Source organism: Dermacentor albipictus, chromosome 4 (genome assembly GCF_038994185.2).
Source record: "Dermacentor albipictus isolate Rhodes 1998 colony chromosome 4, USDA_Dalb.pri_finalv2, whole genome shotgun sequence".
Classification (NCBI taxonomy): domain Eukaryota; kingdom Metazoa; phylum Arthropoda; class Arachnida; order Ixodida; family Ixodidae; genus Dermacentor; species Dermacentor albipictus.
The window spans coordinates 144717898-144737557 of record NC_091824.1 but is presented as its reverse complement, the minus strand read 5'-3'; the positions used below and the strand labels follow the sequence as shown (position 1 = coordinate 144737557).

Below are 19660 nucleotides of genomic sequence, written 5' to 3'. Positions count from 1 at the left end.
ATTAACGCAATTACGCTTAATAACTATTTAATCAATTAAGTTACGGTAAGTTTATTTAATCTACGAATTTTAGCTAGTGGGTTCGCAAGGCGCATCCACTTCGAGCGAATTCCCTGGACCGCGCCAGTTGCATTGGCGTTCCAGTTACATTTGTGCTTGAATGCGCAAAACGGCGTTTCCTTTATAAAACTGCAATAGGAACGTTTTAAAAATGTGGAGCAGATAAAGAAAAGAAAAGAAGAAAACATCCTACTTATAAATAGCTTTCCGTATACTGCCGCTATGCAAAGGTGCAGGTTAACGGCTTGATTCTCTACGGAATTGCGCAATTAAACAATGAATACTCCGTAAATAGGTTTACCACAACAAACATACACCTTCAAGCACGCTGTTACTATAATTAAGACTATATAAATATATTATGTTAATAATATACGCTCTTTCCTTACGGCGCGAAATACATGCACCGGACAAAAAGAGCGCGACAATAACAAGCGCCGTAAAAAAGAATGTATAGTAAATCACACCAGCTTGCCCAGCAACAACTCCTTTTGAACTATATTAATAAATATTGTCAATGGTTTCCACGCAAATTTCTTCCTGTCTTTTTAATTACCGTCTTTCATTGTTACAGTACGCATTGAAAACGTTCGCGGTTTCGGCCGAGGATGTATTGGCAGCAATGTCAAAGTAATAAAATATAACACGAAGTAAGGCTAGTATAAATAATGGCAAACATTTACTCGCTAAATAAGCGTTGTGTCAAATAAGAAAGAAGGAAGGAACGTTTCATCACGGAGCAAACCGTCACATGCGAGTGTCACGTGTTGCCGCTTTCGGCAACACGTGACACGGCACGGAGCACGGCACAGTGCTCCGGAGGCATTGTGCCGTGCCTCCGGAACTACGCAGATCACGTGCCCTCCAAGACGGCGCGCGGAAAGATAATTTATTTACTTATCTTCGCCGTGTTGACGACAAATATGGTTTCTACACTATGGCACATACGTGCGATGGGGGGATCGACCAAGAACCGTGTCCGCGCGTTAATTATGATGATGATTTCTACACTTTATGTCACATACCTGCAACGGGGGATCGGCGATGAAGCTGCTTGTAGATTTAAAATGAATAAGAACAAATTAAAAAAACACAAGCCAACATAAGACTTCTCACGTTAAATACATAGCACGGGAGCGCGCGACAGCGCATGCGCCGTCGGTCCCTCTTTTCTTCTTTCTCTCTCTTTTCTCTCTCCTATATATATTTCCGAGCTGGAAATAAAGGTCGTCTTTTTGCTCTGCGAATCGGCCTGGATTTCATGGCGTAGCACATATATATATATATATTGTTACGTTCTACCGGCAAAAGGCCGGCAGCTACGCCATGAAATCCAGGCCGTTCCAGGATATCCAGAACATATATACATATGTGTGTGTGTGTGTGTGTGTGTGTGTATATATATATATATATATATATATATATATATATATATATATATATATATATATATATATATATATATGTATGTATGTATATATGTATATGTATATGCTCCTGCGCCCTCTTCCCCACTTAGTTGAATAAGCCAACCTCACAAAATAAACGGTTCGTTCGTTCGTTTAGAAATAACTCGTTGTCCGAGCCGCCGGCGCGTAATTGCATCACGTTGTCACGTGGTTCTTTGGGTTTGCGAACACGCGTGGTCCTGCCGACCAGGAAACGCCGAAACTACGCCTGTATTTACGAAAACTCTTACACTATATAACGCTGTTCGTAAGAAAAAGTTCCAGTCAGTTCTGATCCTGGACATATTATTAGCGAAGGCCGCCAGCCGATAGCAAAGAGCGCGTACGAACGAGAAACTTTGTAAATTCGGCCCCTGGGGTTGTTGATCAAATTTATTTTCTCCGGAGGATTGTGAGTTGGGTGCAAGCACCAGCTGACCATGCACCCACCCAGATTACAAGTGCGATCTGGTGGACCAGGTGAAGGGGACGGCTCGGTGCCAAGGCTTTCTGAACTAAGGTACCACTCCCACCATAGGACAGCAACTGACTGCTCAATAGAAGTTTATTCATCGTCATCAATCCGATGTCTCCTTGTCCCGTGCTTCGAGACTGAAGCACCTGTGCACCTGCCAGCAAGGTGGAGAAGAAGGAAGAAGAAGGTATCCTCTGCTCGTGGCCCCGCGCGCTGTTGAATGCGTATGTTCCTCGAATCGCGATTATTGCTGCAATTCCTGCTCATCCCGGGGGGCCCCTGAAAACCATCATGGCTCGCTGCCCGGAACATGGTGAGCACAAGAATCACGAAACCAGCGAACTGAGTCACCGTTACCGCCCGAATGCATATGAATCCTACGGGTCCTTCTACAATACCTTGTCAGCATCCGGGGTGAGTCACAAACGGCGCTTGCTGCAACAATTCGTAACAGCTAGTGTAAGTTCGCTCCGAGAGAGAGTCATTTCCGAGGGTAATCGCATTCTCCTCGGTGATGTGGTACGTTCACTCTTTATTCTCTATATATCGGTAAGCCCAGCGTACAAGGATGGTACGTGAACGCGCATGCTTCACCTATGAGTGCGACGACTCGAAAATTGATCTAGCTATATGATGTATAGCGGTTTCGGTTTTGAAACCAGTGTCACTCGCCCTGAGGGGGCGCTGCCGCAGCAGGTCGTGCTTATATAAGCGACTGCTCGCCATCGGAGTAATCGTGATCAGCCTCGGCACCTGCCGGTGTCCGATATCTTCCGTTTGGCCACCGGCGTGCCCCTGCGTTCCTGCCGGTGCCCGCCGCTTGCTCCATGGCAGCTGCGCCGGCTTAACACCCGGCGACCAGGAAAATCGGCGTGCATCGCAGCCAAATGTAAGCGAAGGACTGCAATATTTCCTTCTGCTGCGAATCCTACCTTCTGCCACCACCTGCCATCTCCATTTCTTCGCTTTTTCCTCGGAAGCCGTCTCGTGCCGTTTTTCTGCTTGACGCTACTACGGCGTCATACACGCTCCAGCTCTTGCCTCCTGCTTCTCCGCCATGATTGTGACCATACCTCCCCCGCTTTCTTTTTTTTTTTTTGCAATGTCTCGGCATACCTGTGATTCCCTGGAATAAATTGCGATGCGTCTTGCAGGTTTGCATCGACGCCGCCGCCAGGGACGCCACGCCGGAGCATAAGCAAGCGTTGCTCCTGAACGCCTTGTGTGCGGAGGATGTCGGCGTCTACTTTCGGGCACATTATCAGACCACGGAGTAAGGACCGGACACAGGATGACAAAGATGGATGAACCGGCGACGCCGAGTTTATTGACGTATACGTGGAGGCGCTGGTAGTTTGACAAATGCTTGTCGGCGGAAGATGATGAAATCTATTCGCACCTGCAATTCAAGCGAGTACTTCCGAGTCCTGGTAATTCTGCGGTGGACTTTCTACAAGATATTGAAAGGTTGGCGAACTCTTGCGAATTCGGGGCAGCATAGGACCTCATCATGGACCAAATCCTCTGTGGGTTGCTCTCGCAGCAATTACGCCGCCGATTCATTCAAATGGGCAGCGACTTCTTTTACTGTAAAAAAAAAAAAGACCATGGAAGTTGCTAAAGAGGAGTGGACGGATAAATTCGTGAAGCAAATTGGCGTTCTGCAGGTAGATGGCGTAACCCAGCGTCGGAGCCACCACATGATCGACACGACGGGCGTCGTCCTCGGCGAGATGGCGGGCGGCCTCCCCGACCAGGGGCTCTATTCTCGACACGCGTGGCGGCTGCACAACGGCCATTATCCGCCATGTTCACTATTAGGTTTATATAGATCACGTGTTTTAAAATTTGTGCTGGGAGGTGGAAGTTTTGCAAAGTACAATTTTGCGTTTTCATCAAGATGACGAAACGTGACATGGAGCTGCAAACTTTATTGCCTAAAACATATTTCTGGTCCTTGGAAGCTATATTTCTACGTTATCGTTTAAACATAAAGTGATGGGCAGTGCGTTTAAAATTTCGTGAATATGTTGTGGCGATCCAAAATAGCCTCCATATCAGCTTGCTGATTGGCTGAGGGAACATGGCATGAGGAGGGAATATGGAATGAGGAGGGTCAGAGGAAGTGTCGTTTCCTAAACATCAATCAATTACACTTTGCGTGAAGTTGCGCTTTACTTGAAGTAATATGGGTTGAACATTATACACTCCTTGTGCGAATTGTTTTTTCACTTTGCTGCGTTCGTATCGTAATCGAGAATTATTTTTTAGGTCATCGGAGGTTATGCCAACGGCGGCTTTTTCATTTATATAAAATGTACGCAAGTTTACTCACGCGGTGCGGTTAAGCAGCGAAGTGAACAAGAGATGGCAACGTTTGCTTCGGACATGCGGCTACCTGTGGCGCGCGCACCGCTATCGGTGACATTCGGCCGTTCCTCAGCCTCCAGAGTCGGGCCGAGTCATTTGCGTTTCGTGAGATAGCGATAACGCGGCTCAAAACGTGCGCTCACCACCACTGCTGGGTCGCATATGTTATCTCAAGGTAGAAAATAAGCGCGTTGGCGCCAATATACGATGTCTCATTCCGTTTCCCGGCGACGCGCATCCTAACTAATAAAGCAGACACGGAAGCGAGAAGCGTTTCCTACGAAGTCGTCGTATGCTTTGACGAAAATAGCACGTTGGGCTTGTTGGTATATCATGATGGAGGCTAAAGGCGTGTAGCGCATCAGAAACGGGACAAAAGAACACAGACGACACACGCCTGTACCGCGAACTCTCAATGGGCATTTATTGCGGGATCACAGCATATCTATCCTCCCGCATGCATTAGCACGCTTGCTCCGAGTAACCTGGTAGCGTCTCGCGCGGCAGAATGGTAAATCTGCATTAAAGAGTCATGCCAAGCGCAGATATTCCACCGCGTTTCGTGATGAGATGGATGGATGGGTTCACACGATGACACTCGGTGCACTGGACGAAAACAGAATACACGTAATAATAAAACACAGGAGCGCAAATTGAGAATGGCTTATCTGATAACCACAAAGACGAGCGGCCAGTCGATCGATTGTGAATCGGCAGTTTTGTTGCAATTGATGCGGGTACGAAGAGGCTGTCGCTCTTCGAGAACGCGGGCGCCGAATCTCAAAAGGCTTGTACCTACCCCCCCCCCCCCAAGTAACTATTTACAGCGCAACTTTCTGTCTCACTGATTTGTCCGTGAGCGCCGAAAACTCGCTGCATGAACGTCAACTTGCACATCTGCGTAGAACACCAGTTTATATTAGCAGGACCGCGCCAGCGTCGGCCGGTCGTTGCCTGATAACGGTGCGAAGCGGCGAGCTCGGCAAGAGTAGCGCATGCTCACAAAGTTCACTGGAAGAGCAAGTTGTCTGCTAGGCATGACACCACTCCTGTCGCTAATAACCGAGTTTCCCTGCCTATCGGAGACAGCAAGTGCGCGTGAACGCGGGCTCGTCTTATGATCTGGGGAAAAAAAAATCAAAGCCTCTTTCTTAAGGAAAGGTGGTTGAACGCCACGCTACCCAGACGAACTGTATATATCTGCATTGCATTACGCCCGCCACGCAATGCATTCCCGGCCGTCACCATGGGTAGGCCGCGGGTGCAGCGCACGGCAGAAGAGGCGGCCGTACGCGAACGTAAGCGCGAGCGCGATCGTGCCCGTAAGGCCGATCCCGTGTATCGGCAACGGCATGCAGTAAGCCATGTGGGAGACGCTTGTGCAGTCGAGATGCCTACTGGTCTTGTGATTGGCAGCGTCTACGTCAGACCGAACACGTCTCGTTGTGATGCGGAGATGTTACCGCAGAAACGAAGACCTTAAAGCCACATAGTACGCCGATCCTCGCGTGCGGTGACTCTAACATTGATATGGCGAAGGAGCACGGCAAATCGACCGAGAGTTTCATGCTGAATCGCTACTCGTTGAAACGGAAGACGCTACAGAGACCCACGACGCAACGCCCTTCCTGCATCGACCTCTAAGTTTGCATGCAGGTTGTGTCACGTTGCGATGGCAGAGCCTCTGACCGTCTATCAAAGCAATCACAAGGCAATACTATGCAAGTGTAGAGCCGTCCGTGAAAGTGTGTGTGCGTGTAATCTATGGCTACATTATCTAAAATAAAGGCTGTGCAACTTGACGGAATTTGTCTTCGTTCAACTTCAACGTAAAAAAAACGTACAATCCTAAACAAGCAATCAAATCACATATGCATAGCACCGCGGGTCCCTCAGCATTTCTTGGGTGTCTTTAAAAGCCGAAACGTAATTTTGTTGCTGCAGCTTTCGTAATCTGAAATGCTGATTTTCAAAGAATAATGCAAGCTTGCGAAATGGCGGTAATGGCCGCATGTTTGAGGATATGCAGACACACACTTGCCATAGTTATTTTCGCAAGCGCACCTTAAAGGAAGACGTCCGAAGTCATTTATTTCCTTATGCAGTTGGCACGTCGTGCAGCACGCCCTTTTTGAGGTTCTTTTTTTTTTAATTTGAGGTTTCTTTTGACTTGCCTGGACCTTTTCACTTGAAATTTTATTGTGGCTGATAGCTTACATCAGTGTTGGCGCGGACGTGCACCTCATTTTCTCACTACAGCATTGTTTTAAACTTACACTGTAAGCACTATGCACATACACAATATATTTAAATATACACACAGGACAAATTTACACAGCATTTTGAAAGAGAAGGAGTTAGGCAATTAACAATTGTTTCTAAAGGTATGGATAGCCTATTCCTAGAGAATGGGTGTGTTGCTTTAAGAACAACTCGCTTCAAATTGGTTCGCCGGCTTTTCCGACCCTGAAAAAAGCCCTATGGAATTCAGTGACCTCTTCGCCAAAGTCTTCTATAAACGGTGTGTGAAATGCACGTGAATGATTTGTCTCGATATTGCTTCTATTTCCAGTAAACAATGCTAACGACTTAATCTTTAACTTTTTTTTTTAGGGATGGAAACATTGTTACTCGCATGCAGAGACCATAAATATATACAGTGTCCCAGTGAACTATCATTCACCAAGATTTTAAAAAGGGCAGTGCGTTACTCGAATAAAATCTAGTGCATATTTTTTCTAGTACAGCGGAGTAGCTGCTAGTAACTATTTTGTTACTAATATTTAATTAGGTCATTGTAATTAATTATACAGCTTGAGACGTACTATCCTAATTATCGGTGACAATGAGGCATTTGTAGGCACAGCCAAGGGACATCTAACTGCGGTATTTTCAGCGACGTACTAGCTGCGTATTAATTTTTACGCTTGATAAATAAACCCTGCGAAATATGGAGAATACCACTTGAGTGCGCTCCCTTCCGCATCATAAAGGAGCGCCCTTGAACATGCTCCCTCTGAGTTAGCCAGGACGAAATAAAGGAGATAAAGAAAAACGGGATCGAGCTGGTGACTTATCTGCCACGCCCCTGCCGAAGTAACACCTCGCGTTTGGTGTTGGCGACAAGCTGTGACAGCTCTACTCTTAGCGTAGACAATGTGGACAGATGGTTCTCTTTTCTTTATTATTATTATTATTATTATTATTATTATTATTATTATTATTATTATTATTATTATTATTATTATTATTATTATTATTATTATTATTATTAAAGTCACTTTCGCCCGAGAGGCGAATCACTGATTGCGACAGCAAATTATTTGACAGCTGTGCAAAGTAAGGTTGGGCGTTTCATCAGCTGCGTAAACTGCTCTAAACATTCGCTTACTAACACAATTAACCAGCACGTTGTCACGAGCGCACAATCACACACGAACACACCTCACTCGATGAGCGTGGACACTTGTCAAAACGCTGGCGTGAGGGGAGAGCGGCAGCAGAAGCGAACGAATTGTCCTTCGCGCTGCGTCTAGGTTCAAGGCTAACTAAGCGGTGCGAACACATCGCACACGAAGACGCCAGGGGTGCTTTAACGTCTATTCCAAACTGTTTCTATTCTGTTGCTGCAAACACGATTGCCCAACTGCATTTGTCTGTCACGCAACGTAAGGAAAACAGTGAAAGCTATATACTCATCTGATATGACGTGCACACGCTAATTAAACATAATGTGACCGAACAACAGAAAAATATATTTTTTTTTATTCTACTCCTCTTTAGCATCAGCCCTCCGCAACTGGTCAAGTTTTCGGGCTGCGCCCACTTCACCTGTCTGTCACCTGACGTCCAGAAACCGCAAAAGCTTACCGCGTCAAAGTGGCGTGTACGTATTAAAGGGGCACTAAAGGCAAATATTAAGTCAAGCTATAGCAATAGATGAGTGCTCGATAACCTCTAAGGCGTCAATATCATCGCGAACAGATCCTTAATAATCGACATATTGATTTAAATGCAGAACATGATTAGAGACTCCCCTCCGATGATGAAAGCACTCCTCAGTTAAATTCTGTCACTAGCACTCAACCATCCGTTGCAAAAAAAAAAAAAAATCCTTGTATTATAAGACGAAATAAAATGCTACTTGTCCAATTCGATGTCATTTTATTTTAACGAAAGCTCATTGAAATTATCCTTGACAACTACGCGGGTGGTCTAAACGTTTCATTTTCACTCGATTCCACGCAGTCCACGCTTTCGTGTTTTTCTGGTTTCGCTAACACGTATTGTTGCGTTGGTGTGGCTGGTTCGCGAAACTTTCACAATCTGCAAGTAGCAGAGAATCCAACTTCCATGTGATGCCGCGGGGTGCCCAAACGGTCTACGCCACTTGACCAAAAAGCAGCTGCAGCAGCTCTGTCTTGGCTCGGTACCGCCGTCTGACGGGCGCCGTTTCACTCGCCGGCGGCTGCAAAGGGTGGTGATGGCGTACGCAACGTCACCACTCCCCCGGTTGGGTGGTGCAAGATTTGAATTTCGAAAAAAGCATTCGGACCCTTTAGATGTCATTTTCTTGCAAACTAAGTCGTGGCGCGAAACAAGCGTTGCGAGGTCTCTGGAATGGTATTTAAACAGTCCACATCGACTTAGTATTTGCCTTTAGTGTCCCTTTAAAGCTGCATTATTATGCTGATCAAAACTGATTTTTTTTTTCGAATAGCCGGATAGTATTCTGTTTCTAAATGACAAGCAGATAGGTGTCCGCCGATCGCTCTGGTACTGGTTAGTCGGAGCTGCCGGGAAGAAGAGATTTGTTTGCCTATAATAAACATTTTCCTCTGGCAGTAGATCATTATCGAGCTCATTCGGCACGTAAACGACATCGCTCTGCCAAGTTTTCATTGCCGAGGATTTGTTTTAGCTGCATTGTTACTTTTCCGTTGCACGCCACGTCGATTTTCTGTCAGACACTGAAAGCTAAGCAAGAAGAAGCAGGCCAATCGGAGACGCCGGCACCACCCTCCTAATCAGATTACCTATTTTCCTTGCCCCATCTTACCGCCTCCACTTCTGCGTGCTCCTCACCTTTGGTCAGCCAATCAAATAAGAATTACATGTCAAGTAACGTAATGCTACTCGCTCTTAAAGCAAACAAAAGCGACCTCCCATAAAAGAGGAGGGCGTCACGTTGGCCTTCACAAACAACGTTGCGATACGCCACCCGCCACCCGCTGCTTGCATTGGTAGTTACGTGAATTTCACGTCAGGAGATTGGAATAAAAACAGCTTGGAATAGTTTTACGTTATAGGGCCCCAGCCATTATAGGGCCCCAGTCGGCGAGCCCCAAAAAATTAAATTATGGGGTTTTACGTGTTAAAACCACTTTCTGATTAGGAGGCACGCCGTAGTGGAGGACTACAGAAATTTTGACCACCTGGGGTGCTTTAACGTGCACCTAAATCTAAGTACACGGGTGTTTTCGCCCCCATCGAAATGCGGCCGCCGTGGCCGAGATTCGATCCCGCGACCTCGTGCTCAGCAGCCCAACACCACTGCAACTGAGCAACCACGGTGGGTTCGGCGAGTTTAGACTTTGTACCCACCGCATGTCGCTTACAAGATCGGGACCGCGCTGAGCCGTGCCATACGAAGCCACCGCTGGAGTAAAATGTTGCCAATTTTTCCTGCGGCCTTGTGCGCGATGGAAGACGATAATAGGGTGCTCCCTCCCCGCATTCCTCCCTTGCGCGCACGAGATATATCGCAATAATAAAACGCTATGTACGGGAAACAACGCTGCCGTAAACTCAAAGCTTGTTTCCCCACAGTAATACTGAGCTCGTGGAGAAACAAACTCACTGTATATTTTCTTGGTATTTTCAGGCATTTTGGCGCGACAGCATTTAAAAGCCTGGAATCAAGTTCGTCGCATCCGACCAACTGTCCGACCAGTGTTTTGTTGCGCTACGAAGACATTGCAAAAGTAACATTGCGAGATGAAATATTCCCGACCAAGGCAGGGGTCCGCGAAATATTGTCAAGCGGTGACGTGTTCGCGCAGCTAAGCAATCGTGGGGCTCACAGCAGGCCCTGTCACAATTGACCCGGTATAGTTCACCGGTTGTGGCTTCACTCAAAGCTTCCGAGCATAATCTTTACGCATAACGTGCGAGATTTGCGCGCACTTAAGAGACAAGCAATGATGTTAGTTATAATTCCGAACTGTTAAAAACTAAAACGGCATCTTTTAATAAACGATACGAAGCTGCTGTTTTTGCTATAACACGGGGAGTCTCCCTTCCTCTTTATTTCGTTCCGCCACGCGTTCTATCGATCATGACTTCTACCTTTGAATTTTTTCTACACTGATAATACTCACAAGTTGGCATTGTAGGCACATTGCGCTGTCAAGTAAACACGCGTAGAAAGTGCTCTATTCGGCGATGTCCTTTGCGTCAAAAATTTTCCTAATAGTAAATATTTCGAAATACTGACTACTTTTCTAACTACCAAATAAGATATCTTACATTGCGCCGAAGCTTGAGAAAAAGTGGTGCGCGCAGCGGTGTTTAATGCTTGAATGTCACTCCATAAAGCCATTTGGTCAGCTGCTTCTTTCAGAATCTGACATCTTTTCTTGTACGTCAGGGCGCGAATATGCATCACAGCTGCATATTTGAGTACATTTTTAACATTGTCGACAAGCCCTTTCCCATCAATTAAACAATGGACGAATATTTTGCCCCTGTAAAGCTGTTTCGCCGCATAATGGCCAAACAAATGTGCCCCAGGAAAAAAAATTGAGCCATCAGAATAAAAACAAACTGGGCCTACATAAAGAGAGCCCTACAGTATGTGCCAATAGAGTGCAATTAGCGGATGAGTTTTTCACTGCGCTGCAACTGGCATTTAAAAAATCACCCCATGCATATTAAACGAATCTAAAAAAGTCCTCCCAGGAAAAAAATCCAGCCAGTGGTATTAAACTAAACTCGACATAAAGCGTGATACCGTTGTTGGGATTAAGTACCTAAAGTGCAAATCACGAAAAACGAGGCATTGCTAAGCGACCGGTTTGTAAAAAAAAATGCTTCCGTTAGAGTTATGCCGACCGCATCACCCCGAGGTCGGCTTCGCCGCAGTAGTGATGTCCCGAATTCCTGGACTTGCAGCCGTGCAACAGCCCCACAAAAACGTTTCAACTATAAAGAAAGAAAGACTCAACCGAGCAATTACTGTACCGAGCAGTTCTCCGTTTACAATCATATTCGATGTTTTTTTGCATATTTTTGTTTATTGCTACACATATCTGTTTCTATACATAAACTATTCTCATTTATTTATTTATTTATTTATTTATTTATTTATTTATTTATTTATTTATTTATTTATTTATTCGTATTAGCATTAATACTACGGCGTTTTTTTCTTTTACACACTGGCTGTGTTATTCTCAATACTTCCAAGTTCCGCCATAAACTGTCAAAAGTTCAGCTCTTTTCGAGTATTTGAACCAATCAATGAAGATGTCGTATTACCATCTCTCATACATACGTCGTCTTGAATAGGACGGTTACGACGGTTTTCGTTAGACCACCGGCCGAGTCCAAGCAGCGTTGTGCTTGTTTAGTACTTTACAATATAGGGAGACAACCTGAGAACGCCGAGTGCTGATGGCTTCCGTCATGCCGCTGAATAGTTACTTAAGGCGACTACTTCGAGCAATGTGACCATGTGCTGTCCTTGAGCGGTATTTCTTTTGCTGAGCCTAATGGCGTCCGATAATATAAAAGTGAAAACCTAGTGACGGAGATACCTCTGGAGGATATGTGGCAGTCTCGAATCTCTTGCATCGTCTCGCATCTCGCAATATGTCACATCGCATTTTTCTGCAGCACGAAATTGACGCCTAGCTATGGCCCAGTACCATGCAGTGTTGGCCAGGTGGAAACGTTCTGAACCTACCCTCATACTATTCTATACTTTGACTGAAAATGCAGAGGCTCGTTCGTACAAGTCGGAAGCAACCAGTAAACCACATAACGTGGCAAAAAAAAAAAAAACAAGAAAAGATGGTCATGCGCGTAGCTTGATAATCTTCCAGACCGAGAACTTTAGTTTCTTTAAATGTATTTCTCTGTGAACCGGACCTGTACCATCACAACGTGTAAGTCGCAGGGGAGCTGCTCCGAGAGAAACTGACTCAGAGAGCCTGTCCGAACAGTACCTCAAGAAATTTCAGCTGATATATACAGGTGAAACAATCTGGATCCACACTGACTGCAGAAATTGGACACTGTCCTGAGGGCAGACAAGTTACTGTGAACAACAGCGCACACCAAACCAAGGACAGGAAACGACGAAGACGGCGCTCCCTTCCTTCGTTTCCTTCCATTGTCTCGGTGTGTGCTGTAATTCACGGTAACACGGAACACCAACCAGCCCGGTCTCGAACCCTGTTGCAGACAAGGGCGGGGGTTTCGCAATGATTATTCGTATCTTTACAGCGAGTTTTCAATGTCAATCATTCATCACCGCCTAAAATGCGGTGACATAATTTATTCTAAGCTATCTTACTCGCAGACACCAGACGGCGTGTCGGAGAGCTTGTCCGATCCTGTAGGCAACCACGTCGCGACAGCCGAGGGCACGAGCAGCAGCAACGCGAAGTTGGCCGTGGTGGCCGTCGCGGTGGCGCTCTTCATCGTCTTCGTGGTGCTCCTCATGCGCTACGGGTATCCCAAGGCCGAAAAGAAGGACGTGCCCGCAAGCGGCATCTGCGACCGGGAGTCGTGCCTCGAGTACTCGCAGCTCCTGCGCGCCTCGCTCGCCGACTCGCTGAACCCGTGCCACAACTTCTACGCTTTCGTCTGCCACGGCGCCCGGTACCCAGGCGGCACGGACGCCAGCATTCTGTCGCTGACGCGCGCAAGGCTGATCGACGCCGTGCTCGAGGAGTGGCTGCGCGACAACCACACGCTGCGGGAAGGGCGAGTGCCCGGCAAGTCGCTCTGGGCCGGAAAGTTGCTGCAGATGTGCGTAGGCCAGCACGAATCGGGAGCGGACAGCTCTCTCGCGGAACTGCAGCGATTCATGCTCGAGAGGAACCTCACGTGGCCTCACGCCAACGACAGCGTTGGCCTTGCGAATCGGGACACGTTGGGCACGCTAGTCCAGTTGTCTCTCTTCTGGAACGTGGACGTGTGGTTTTCCCTGCGCGTTCTCGAAGTAAGCGCGTCCGCGGGAAGGCCCACGTTTCGATTTGGCAGGAGCGAGAGCTACCTCGAGTGGGAAGAAAAGCGCAAGGCGTTCCTCAAGAATAACACCTACAACCGCCTCCTGGAGACGTTCATCAGTGCCTTCGGTGTAAGCGAGGCGGGTCATGTAAAGAACATCGCGGATAGACTTCGCGCGCTCGAGGAAGAAATCTCTGGCATACTGGCAACGTCGCCGACTCGGGTTCGACACAGCGGCCCTCGTGTCCTGAAAGTAAGCGAGATGCAGCCGAACGGCTCCAGTGCCCACGCTTTTGACTGGGCAGCGATTATAGCCGAGGCCTTCGGCACCGGGACAAGCGAATTCGCCAACGACGCCGTGGTGGTAAAAAATTCGAGCCTCCTCAACGGTGTCAACACGCTCCTACAGTTGAACGCCAATAAGGCAAACATTTACGCCCTGGTAATCAGCTGGACCGTCGCAAGGGACCTCGGAAGCTTCGTGCATGCCGGCCTTAGCCAGGCGTACGGCATGACCGACAGAAATGTCGCCGAACGCTGCATCCTTCGACTCGATCAGGTCAGTGCGTTTGGAACACTCGGCTGCCCTGATATTGTGGTATACCAAGATGATATATACCAATGTCTTTTAGCGTAATGAAAAGGAAATGTTTAGAAAATAATGCCAATGCTTACCTTCAAGACCTATCGAAGTAGTGACACATAAACGGCTTAAACCTGAATATAAACAAGATTAAATTTAGCTGAATTTTTCGTGTTTGTATAATGATGTACACGAGCTTTGCCTATCTTTGATGTCAGCTCTAACTAGTACTTAGTACGTTTATTGAGCTCTTGTTCTGGGCACATATAGCATTGATGAGTGCGACATGTGTACAGTTGCATGAACTGATCTGAAAATATACATGTATTTTGATGTCACATGCAATGTGTACACGGGGCCGGGGCCAAGTCATGCAATATATTGCCAGCGACTTCCGCTTATGCTTTGTCTGAGAATTAAACAAAGGAAATTTTTACAAAAATGAAGCAGAACATGCGTTCCGCCTTTAAAAAAGAAAAAAAAAGATACACTTTCAATGCCTGTCTCATCCATACGTCATCTAGGTTATTTTGGTGCAAAGCTCTTAGGCGCCCGTTCCTGCGTTAAGCGTCGGCGTATCTCGGCGTCCGTCAGTGCAACTGAGCGAACAAGCACAGCGAAGGGTGAAAGCGAGAACGCGGAGTGCAGTGGGGGATGAAAGACGGCGATAGCGTAGAGAGCGCGAGGAGGAAAGCGGAGGAGGAGGGTATGGCGAAAGCGTGAGAGGAAAAAGCGTAGTGCCGCGCAAGTGTTCTGCGGCGACGATCGCAACGAGATGGCGCCAGAGTAGGGCGCGGCTTCACCAATGACACCATCCATAAGGCATGCAGCGAGGGCGTCCACCGATACAGTGTATGGAAACAAAGCGTTGCATGAGCGGAGGTCTGTCTGCGGCGGCCGCTGTGAATCGCGCCTATACGCGTCACCCACGCGCTGCCTCTCGCGATTTCCCGATTAGCGATGCAGTCGTGCCACACGTACTTCTGCGCGTTTGCAACGTGCCGAACGAGACAGACTGTCTGCGCCAGTTAATACGTCGCGATGTGAAAGCACGTATAGAGCTGCGCTCAAATTTCGTGTTAAGGAGCATCGTAATCGTCGGTGACTTTTTTTTTTTTACGTCGCAAAGACAATTCAGCCTTACTGGTTTCTAGCAACAATTACTGTTTGTTACTGTTTTCCAGACGAATATTCTGTTAAATATACAGAACCAGTGTTGACGAGCAAGGTTTTCGCAAAACATGTACGATCGTTATGACCTGCAACAACAGGTCACACTAATCAACTTTTGCGCAATGTGTCTATAGGTGCGAGTCGATCTTCGCCGAGGCTTGAATTCTTGAACTGTGAATGCAGTGCGTTTTTGCTGCCACCTACGCTTGCAGCGATCGACCACAGTTCGCGGTTCGGCTTGTGCACATAGCGCGTAAATGCCGAGTCTTCGGTTTAACGACCTTGCTCGAAGGGTTGTATAGCCGGATCCATGATTGACCACCTGGCTGATGGCGCGCAGCTGACCAAGCCAGCGCTGACGCTGCCCCTGTTCCGGAGGACACTTTCGGACGAGCTGCTGCTGCGGGTGCGCAGGGTGTTCCACGCGGTGCAGGATGCCGCCATCGAAGCCCTGGACGGGAACCTCTGGATGGACAGCGGCACCAAGCGCAGGGCTCTGTTCAGCGCCCGCCGGATCGCGCTTTTGACGAGACTACCACGTGCGTCGGACCTGGGCGACGACGAAGCCGAGCTGCCACGTCTGGACCACGACCAGAGCTTCTTCGAGGCGTGGAGAACTGCTGTGGAGCACATGCAGGCGGTGGGATGCGGCCTCTTCGCTGTGCTTGTCGCGATAGAGCTCGACGTCCTCTCCGTTTACGCCAGTGGACTCTGAGATAATTAGCCCGGAATTATGCAAACATTACATTCTTTCCTGCGCTTCTACGAATCATGATTGCCCAAGTTATGTTGAAAAAGCCATTTAAAGGAAAATTGCAGAGATAAATAATTTGAGCTTTATAAGAAAATTAACCTTCTACACTGCCAAAAAAAGAAAAAACACTTACCTTGTGATGAGGTTTAATAAGCGAGAAGAGACTGACGGTTGGTGGCGCTGTCTAGAAACTCCCGAACCAACTTACCGTGACGTCGTAGGTTTTGATGGCGTCTGCTCAGGCCTAGTTCTTATTTTATCGGTAATAATAGACTACATATTGTATTCCGAAAAAAAAAAAGGTCATGAGACCGAATTTAGCAAGTTTCAAGGATTAACTGAGCCATAACGGCCCAAATACCAGAAAATACTTCCAAATCCTTGACGTCACACTGATGCACCGGCGCCAGGGTCCCAACGCGAGATATGAAAAAAGAGAAACAAAGAACCTTGACCTTGTTTTTCTCTTGAAGGAATTCACTGCTTACCGCGACTTTAACTAAAATATGGTTTACACACTACACTATCAGCCTAAACTGATATGGTTATCATTAATGTCCCTTTGTTTAAGGAAGGAAGGGTGGTTCACACACACAAAAAAAAAACGCTAAGGAAGTTGCGTAAAACGTGTCAGTCAGAAATGCACTTCTCCGGCGGCGAACGTACGAGTACGCATGTTCCACTTATTTGAAAGGCGCGAAACCTGCAGAGTTTGATCCTGCTGCTGACAAAATGGCTGTGTCGTCCGGCGCTTCCCACCGCGTATACTTGCCGCCGCTGTTCTCGTGTCATCAGATCTCCCCTTTCGTTGGCGCGCGTCCATTCGGCGGCGACGTGTGCAGCACCTGCTGGCGCCGCGCAAGGGCAGCCCCGCGGAGCTGTCGTTCCTGAGCGCGAGGCCCACGTTCGAGGAGGCGCACGACCGCGTGGTGCTGCACCCGGCCTCCCTGTGGCCGCCGTTGTTCGCTCTCGACCTGCCGGTGGCCGTACTGTTCGCCGGCATTGGACAGCTGCTGGCGCACGAGCTCATGTACGGCTTCCACTCGGCGCTCAGCCTAGACTTTTTCGACGACGTCAATGGCTCGGATCAGTGGCGCCCAGAGACCATCGGGTAAGCGTCGTGGATTTTGACATTGCGCGAATCCGGGGCACGAACGGACAAGGACGCTGGCGTAGCAGATAACTCTCTTGTTTGGAATGGGATATGGCAACAGCTCATTCAACTGTCTTCACGCATCTGCATACCAGATGCGTTTCAGTGAAGACTTTGAAAACAGTGCGGTAGTTTCTTTTTTCGGCGACACAGTATTCGCGCCGCCGGACGTTAGAAGTTGTGCAGTAGCAACTGATCAACTCTTTAATACATGCAGACTAAAAGACCTCCTTAATTATGTATCTTTAGAAATCAGTGTATTAAGAACATGTGGAAATTGCAGAATCGAAACTAGCCACGGCTCACGCCATTTCATCTTCGATTGCAGCGCACGGGCACATATTATCGAAACACCGCTAAAGTCCACAGGGCTAACAAGTGATGTCTATTTTATTTACGTTCCAGTGCTGAACACAAGTCTATAGGAACACTGCTTGCATTGATATATTGTTTTGTTTTCATATACTTTGTTCTTGTCTTCCGACACATGATTTGTACCACTATGCTATGACCACTATAGCGTTGAGGCTAGCAGTATGTGAAATAAATAAATAAATAATAAATAAATAAATCCGTCTGGTTAAGCACGAAGCTATAAAGGCAATTCGTCCCACTCCTCCGCGAACCATGAGGAATTTTTCTCAACAGCTGAGCTTCCTTTGTGAGAAACGCACCCGCATGGGCTTCCTTTGTACTTTCGTGCAGTACTCTGAGTAGATAACAATTTTTCCCTATTAATGATCCACCATCTTGTGGGCTTCCTTAGAACTGATTTGCCAACCAAAGCGTATTGTACAGCGTACAGGCAACTCGTTTGTACACGAGAACGCGCGTACAAGGGCCACGCTGCAAACGTACCGGCGGCCTTCACGCGCATCTCGCGACCCCTGGTGGCGCAGGGAGTACAAGGGGCGGGTGGCCTGTTACCTGCGCTCCTACGGGAGCTACGGGACGCGCCACGCCCACAGGCAGACGATGGCGACGGACAGCGCAGACGCCGAGCGCTTCAGCGACTTCGCCTCGGCTCCCGTGCTGTACGCCGCGTTCGGCAGACGCTCGATTGGCGGCGCCTCGTCGCCCGCGGACGTGCGCCTTCCGGGCCTGGAGGCGACGGACGCCCGCAAGTTGTTCTTCCTCGCGTACTGCTTGACGCTGTGCCCTGCAGGCGACGAAGGCGACAGCTGGGAAGAAGCGGGCGCCAGGGCGCGCCACGAGCTACGCCCGGAGCACCGGTGCAACGTGCCCCTCATGCACATGGAGGAGTTCGCCAGCGCCTTCAGCTGTGCTCGCGACGACGACATGAACCCGCAGAAGAAGTGCTCGTTCTGGTGAAGGCGTTCAATTCCGCCATGCCTGTCTCGTGATCTGCCTCCTCGTCAGTTTTTCTTTTATTGTCCTTTATTCGCGTTTGCTTGCTCAGTGTGCTTCAGTTCGTGAATAGTTGCGATTTGCTGTTGAATTGAAGCGCGACAATGCACGTCATCTTCCGCAGCATGTCTGAACATCTGTAATATGTAGCTGGTATCGTTGCGGTCATCGCTTTGTGTATATTACTTGCTAAACGACACTTGTTGAACGGGTTTTAGAGTGGCCGGATTTTTTCCCCTTCTTTTCTCCTCGTTGTTGCGTATTTATATATGTACTGTTATTTCCGCGTCCCTGTGTGCAAGCTGCAAGGCTTCTCCAGTCGGTGTGCGTCGCGGCCATTGCCGAAAGTCCACAAATGACTATCGTACTGCTAAGGTGTTCTTGGACCAAATATGTCTCGGTGCAATTAATCCGGTGGCCTTACTGCGTGGAAGCTAGCTGCCACTCGCAAGAGTGTCGGCGGCATTCATTATCTTGTTCATTCGAGCAGATATGAGCAGTGGCATTTCAGTGTATTTTGCCAACCCAGGCGAAGTGACATCATTGCGACTCTCTCCACTGTGGCACCAAATTTAAACGCATCGTATTGCAAATATTAAACGTCACCTTGTGTATACTTGAAAAAGCACACAGGTAGCAAGCAGGCTTCGGGGTGTCAGTTTATTTATCCCTGAACAATCGGCCATACAACTGGAACAAATGAAAAGTAGGGATGGGCGAATAATTAACGTTTAGAATACGCATCGAATATTGCACCCTATAACTATTCGTATTCGTATTGGAGGAGGAACTATTCGGTGTTTTTTTTTCTATATTGAATAATTACCAAATATTTTGCAACGAATGACTGAAGTGTCGTTATTCTCATGTGGTAAACAAACTATGGCAAATCATCAGAAGTGAAACACGTTTTCGAAGCAATAGAGAAACAATGAGTAATGCAAGGCTTGTTTTAGACTTTGCGGTGGAAGCCTGCATGACAACGTCTGTTTATTGCTTGTATTCTGTAATGTAGTGTTTTTGGTAGTATAGTGATGTA

The 19660-nt window shown here is 47.7% G+C and overlaps 1 protein-coding gene across 7 annotated transcripts in view; it reads left to right on the top strand.

The window, feature by feature from the left end:
• The first annotated feature begins 2174 nt into the window (after window positions 1–2174).
• The window catches only part of LOC135902172 (membrane metallo-endopeptidase-like 1), a 39976-nt gene continuing 22490 nt past the window's right edge, over window positions 2175–19660 (top strand). The window contains exons 1-5 of one of the 7 annotated variants that reach the window (XM_065432113.1): window positions 2175–2397; window positions 12938–14149; window positions 15761–15986; window positions 16943–17211; window positions 18052–18803. In XM_065432113.1, coding sequence (XP_065288185.1) covers window positions 2275–2397; window positions 12938–14149; window positions 15761–15986; window positions 16943–17211; window positions 18052–18585 — 2364 coding nt within the window. In that variant the 5' untranslated portion in view covers window positions 2175–2274 and the 3' untranslated portion in view covers window positions 18586–18803. Of the gene's footprint in view, window positions 2398–12937; window positions 14150–15686; window positions 15987–16942; window positions 17212–18051; window positions 18804–19660 lie in introns of those variants that run through there. The other 6 variants (XM_065432115.1, XM_065432114.1, XM_065432116.1 and 3 more) reach the window with 6 other exon arrangements.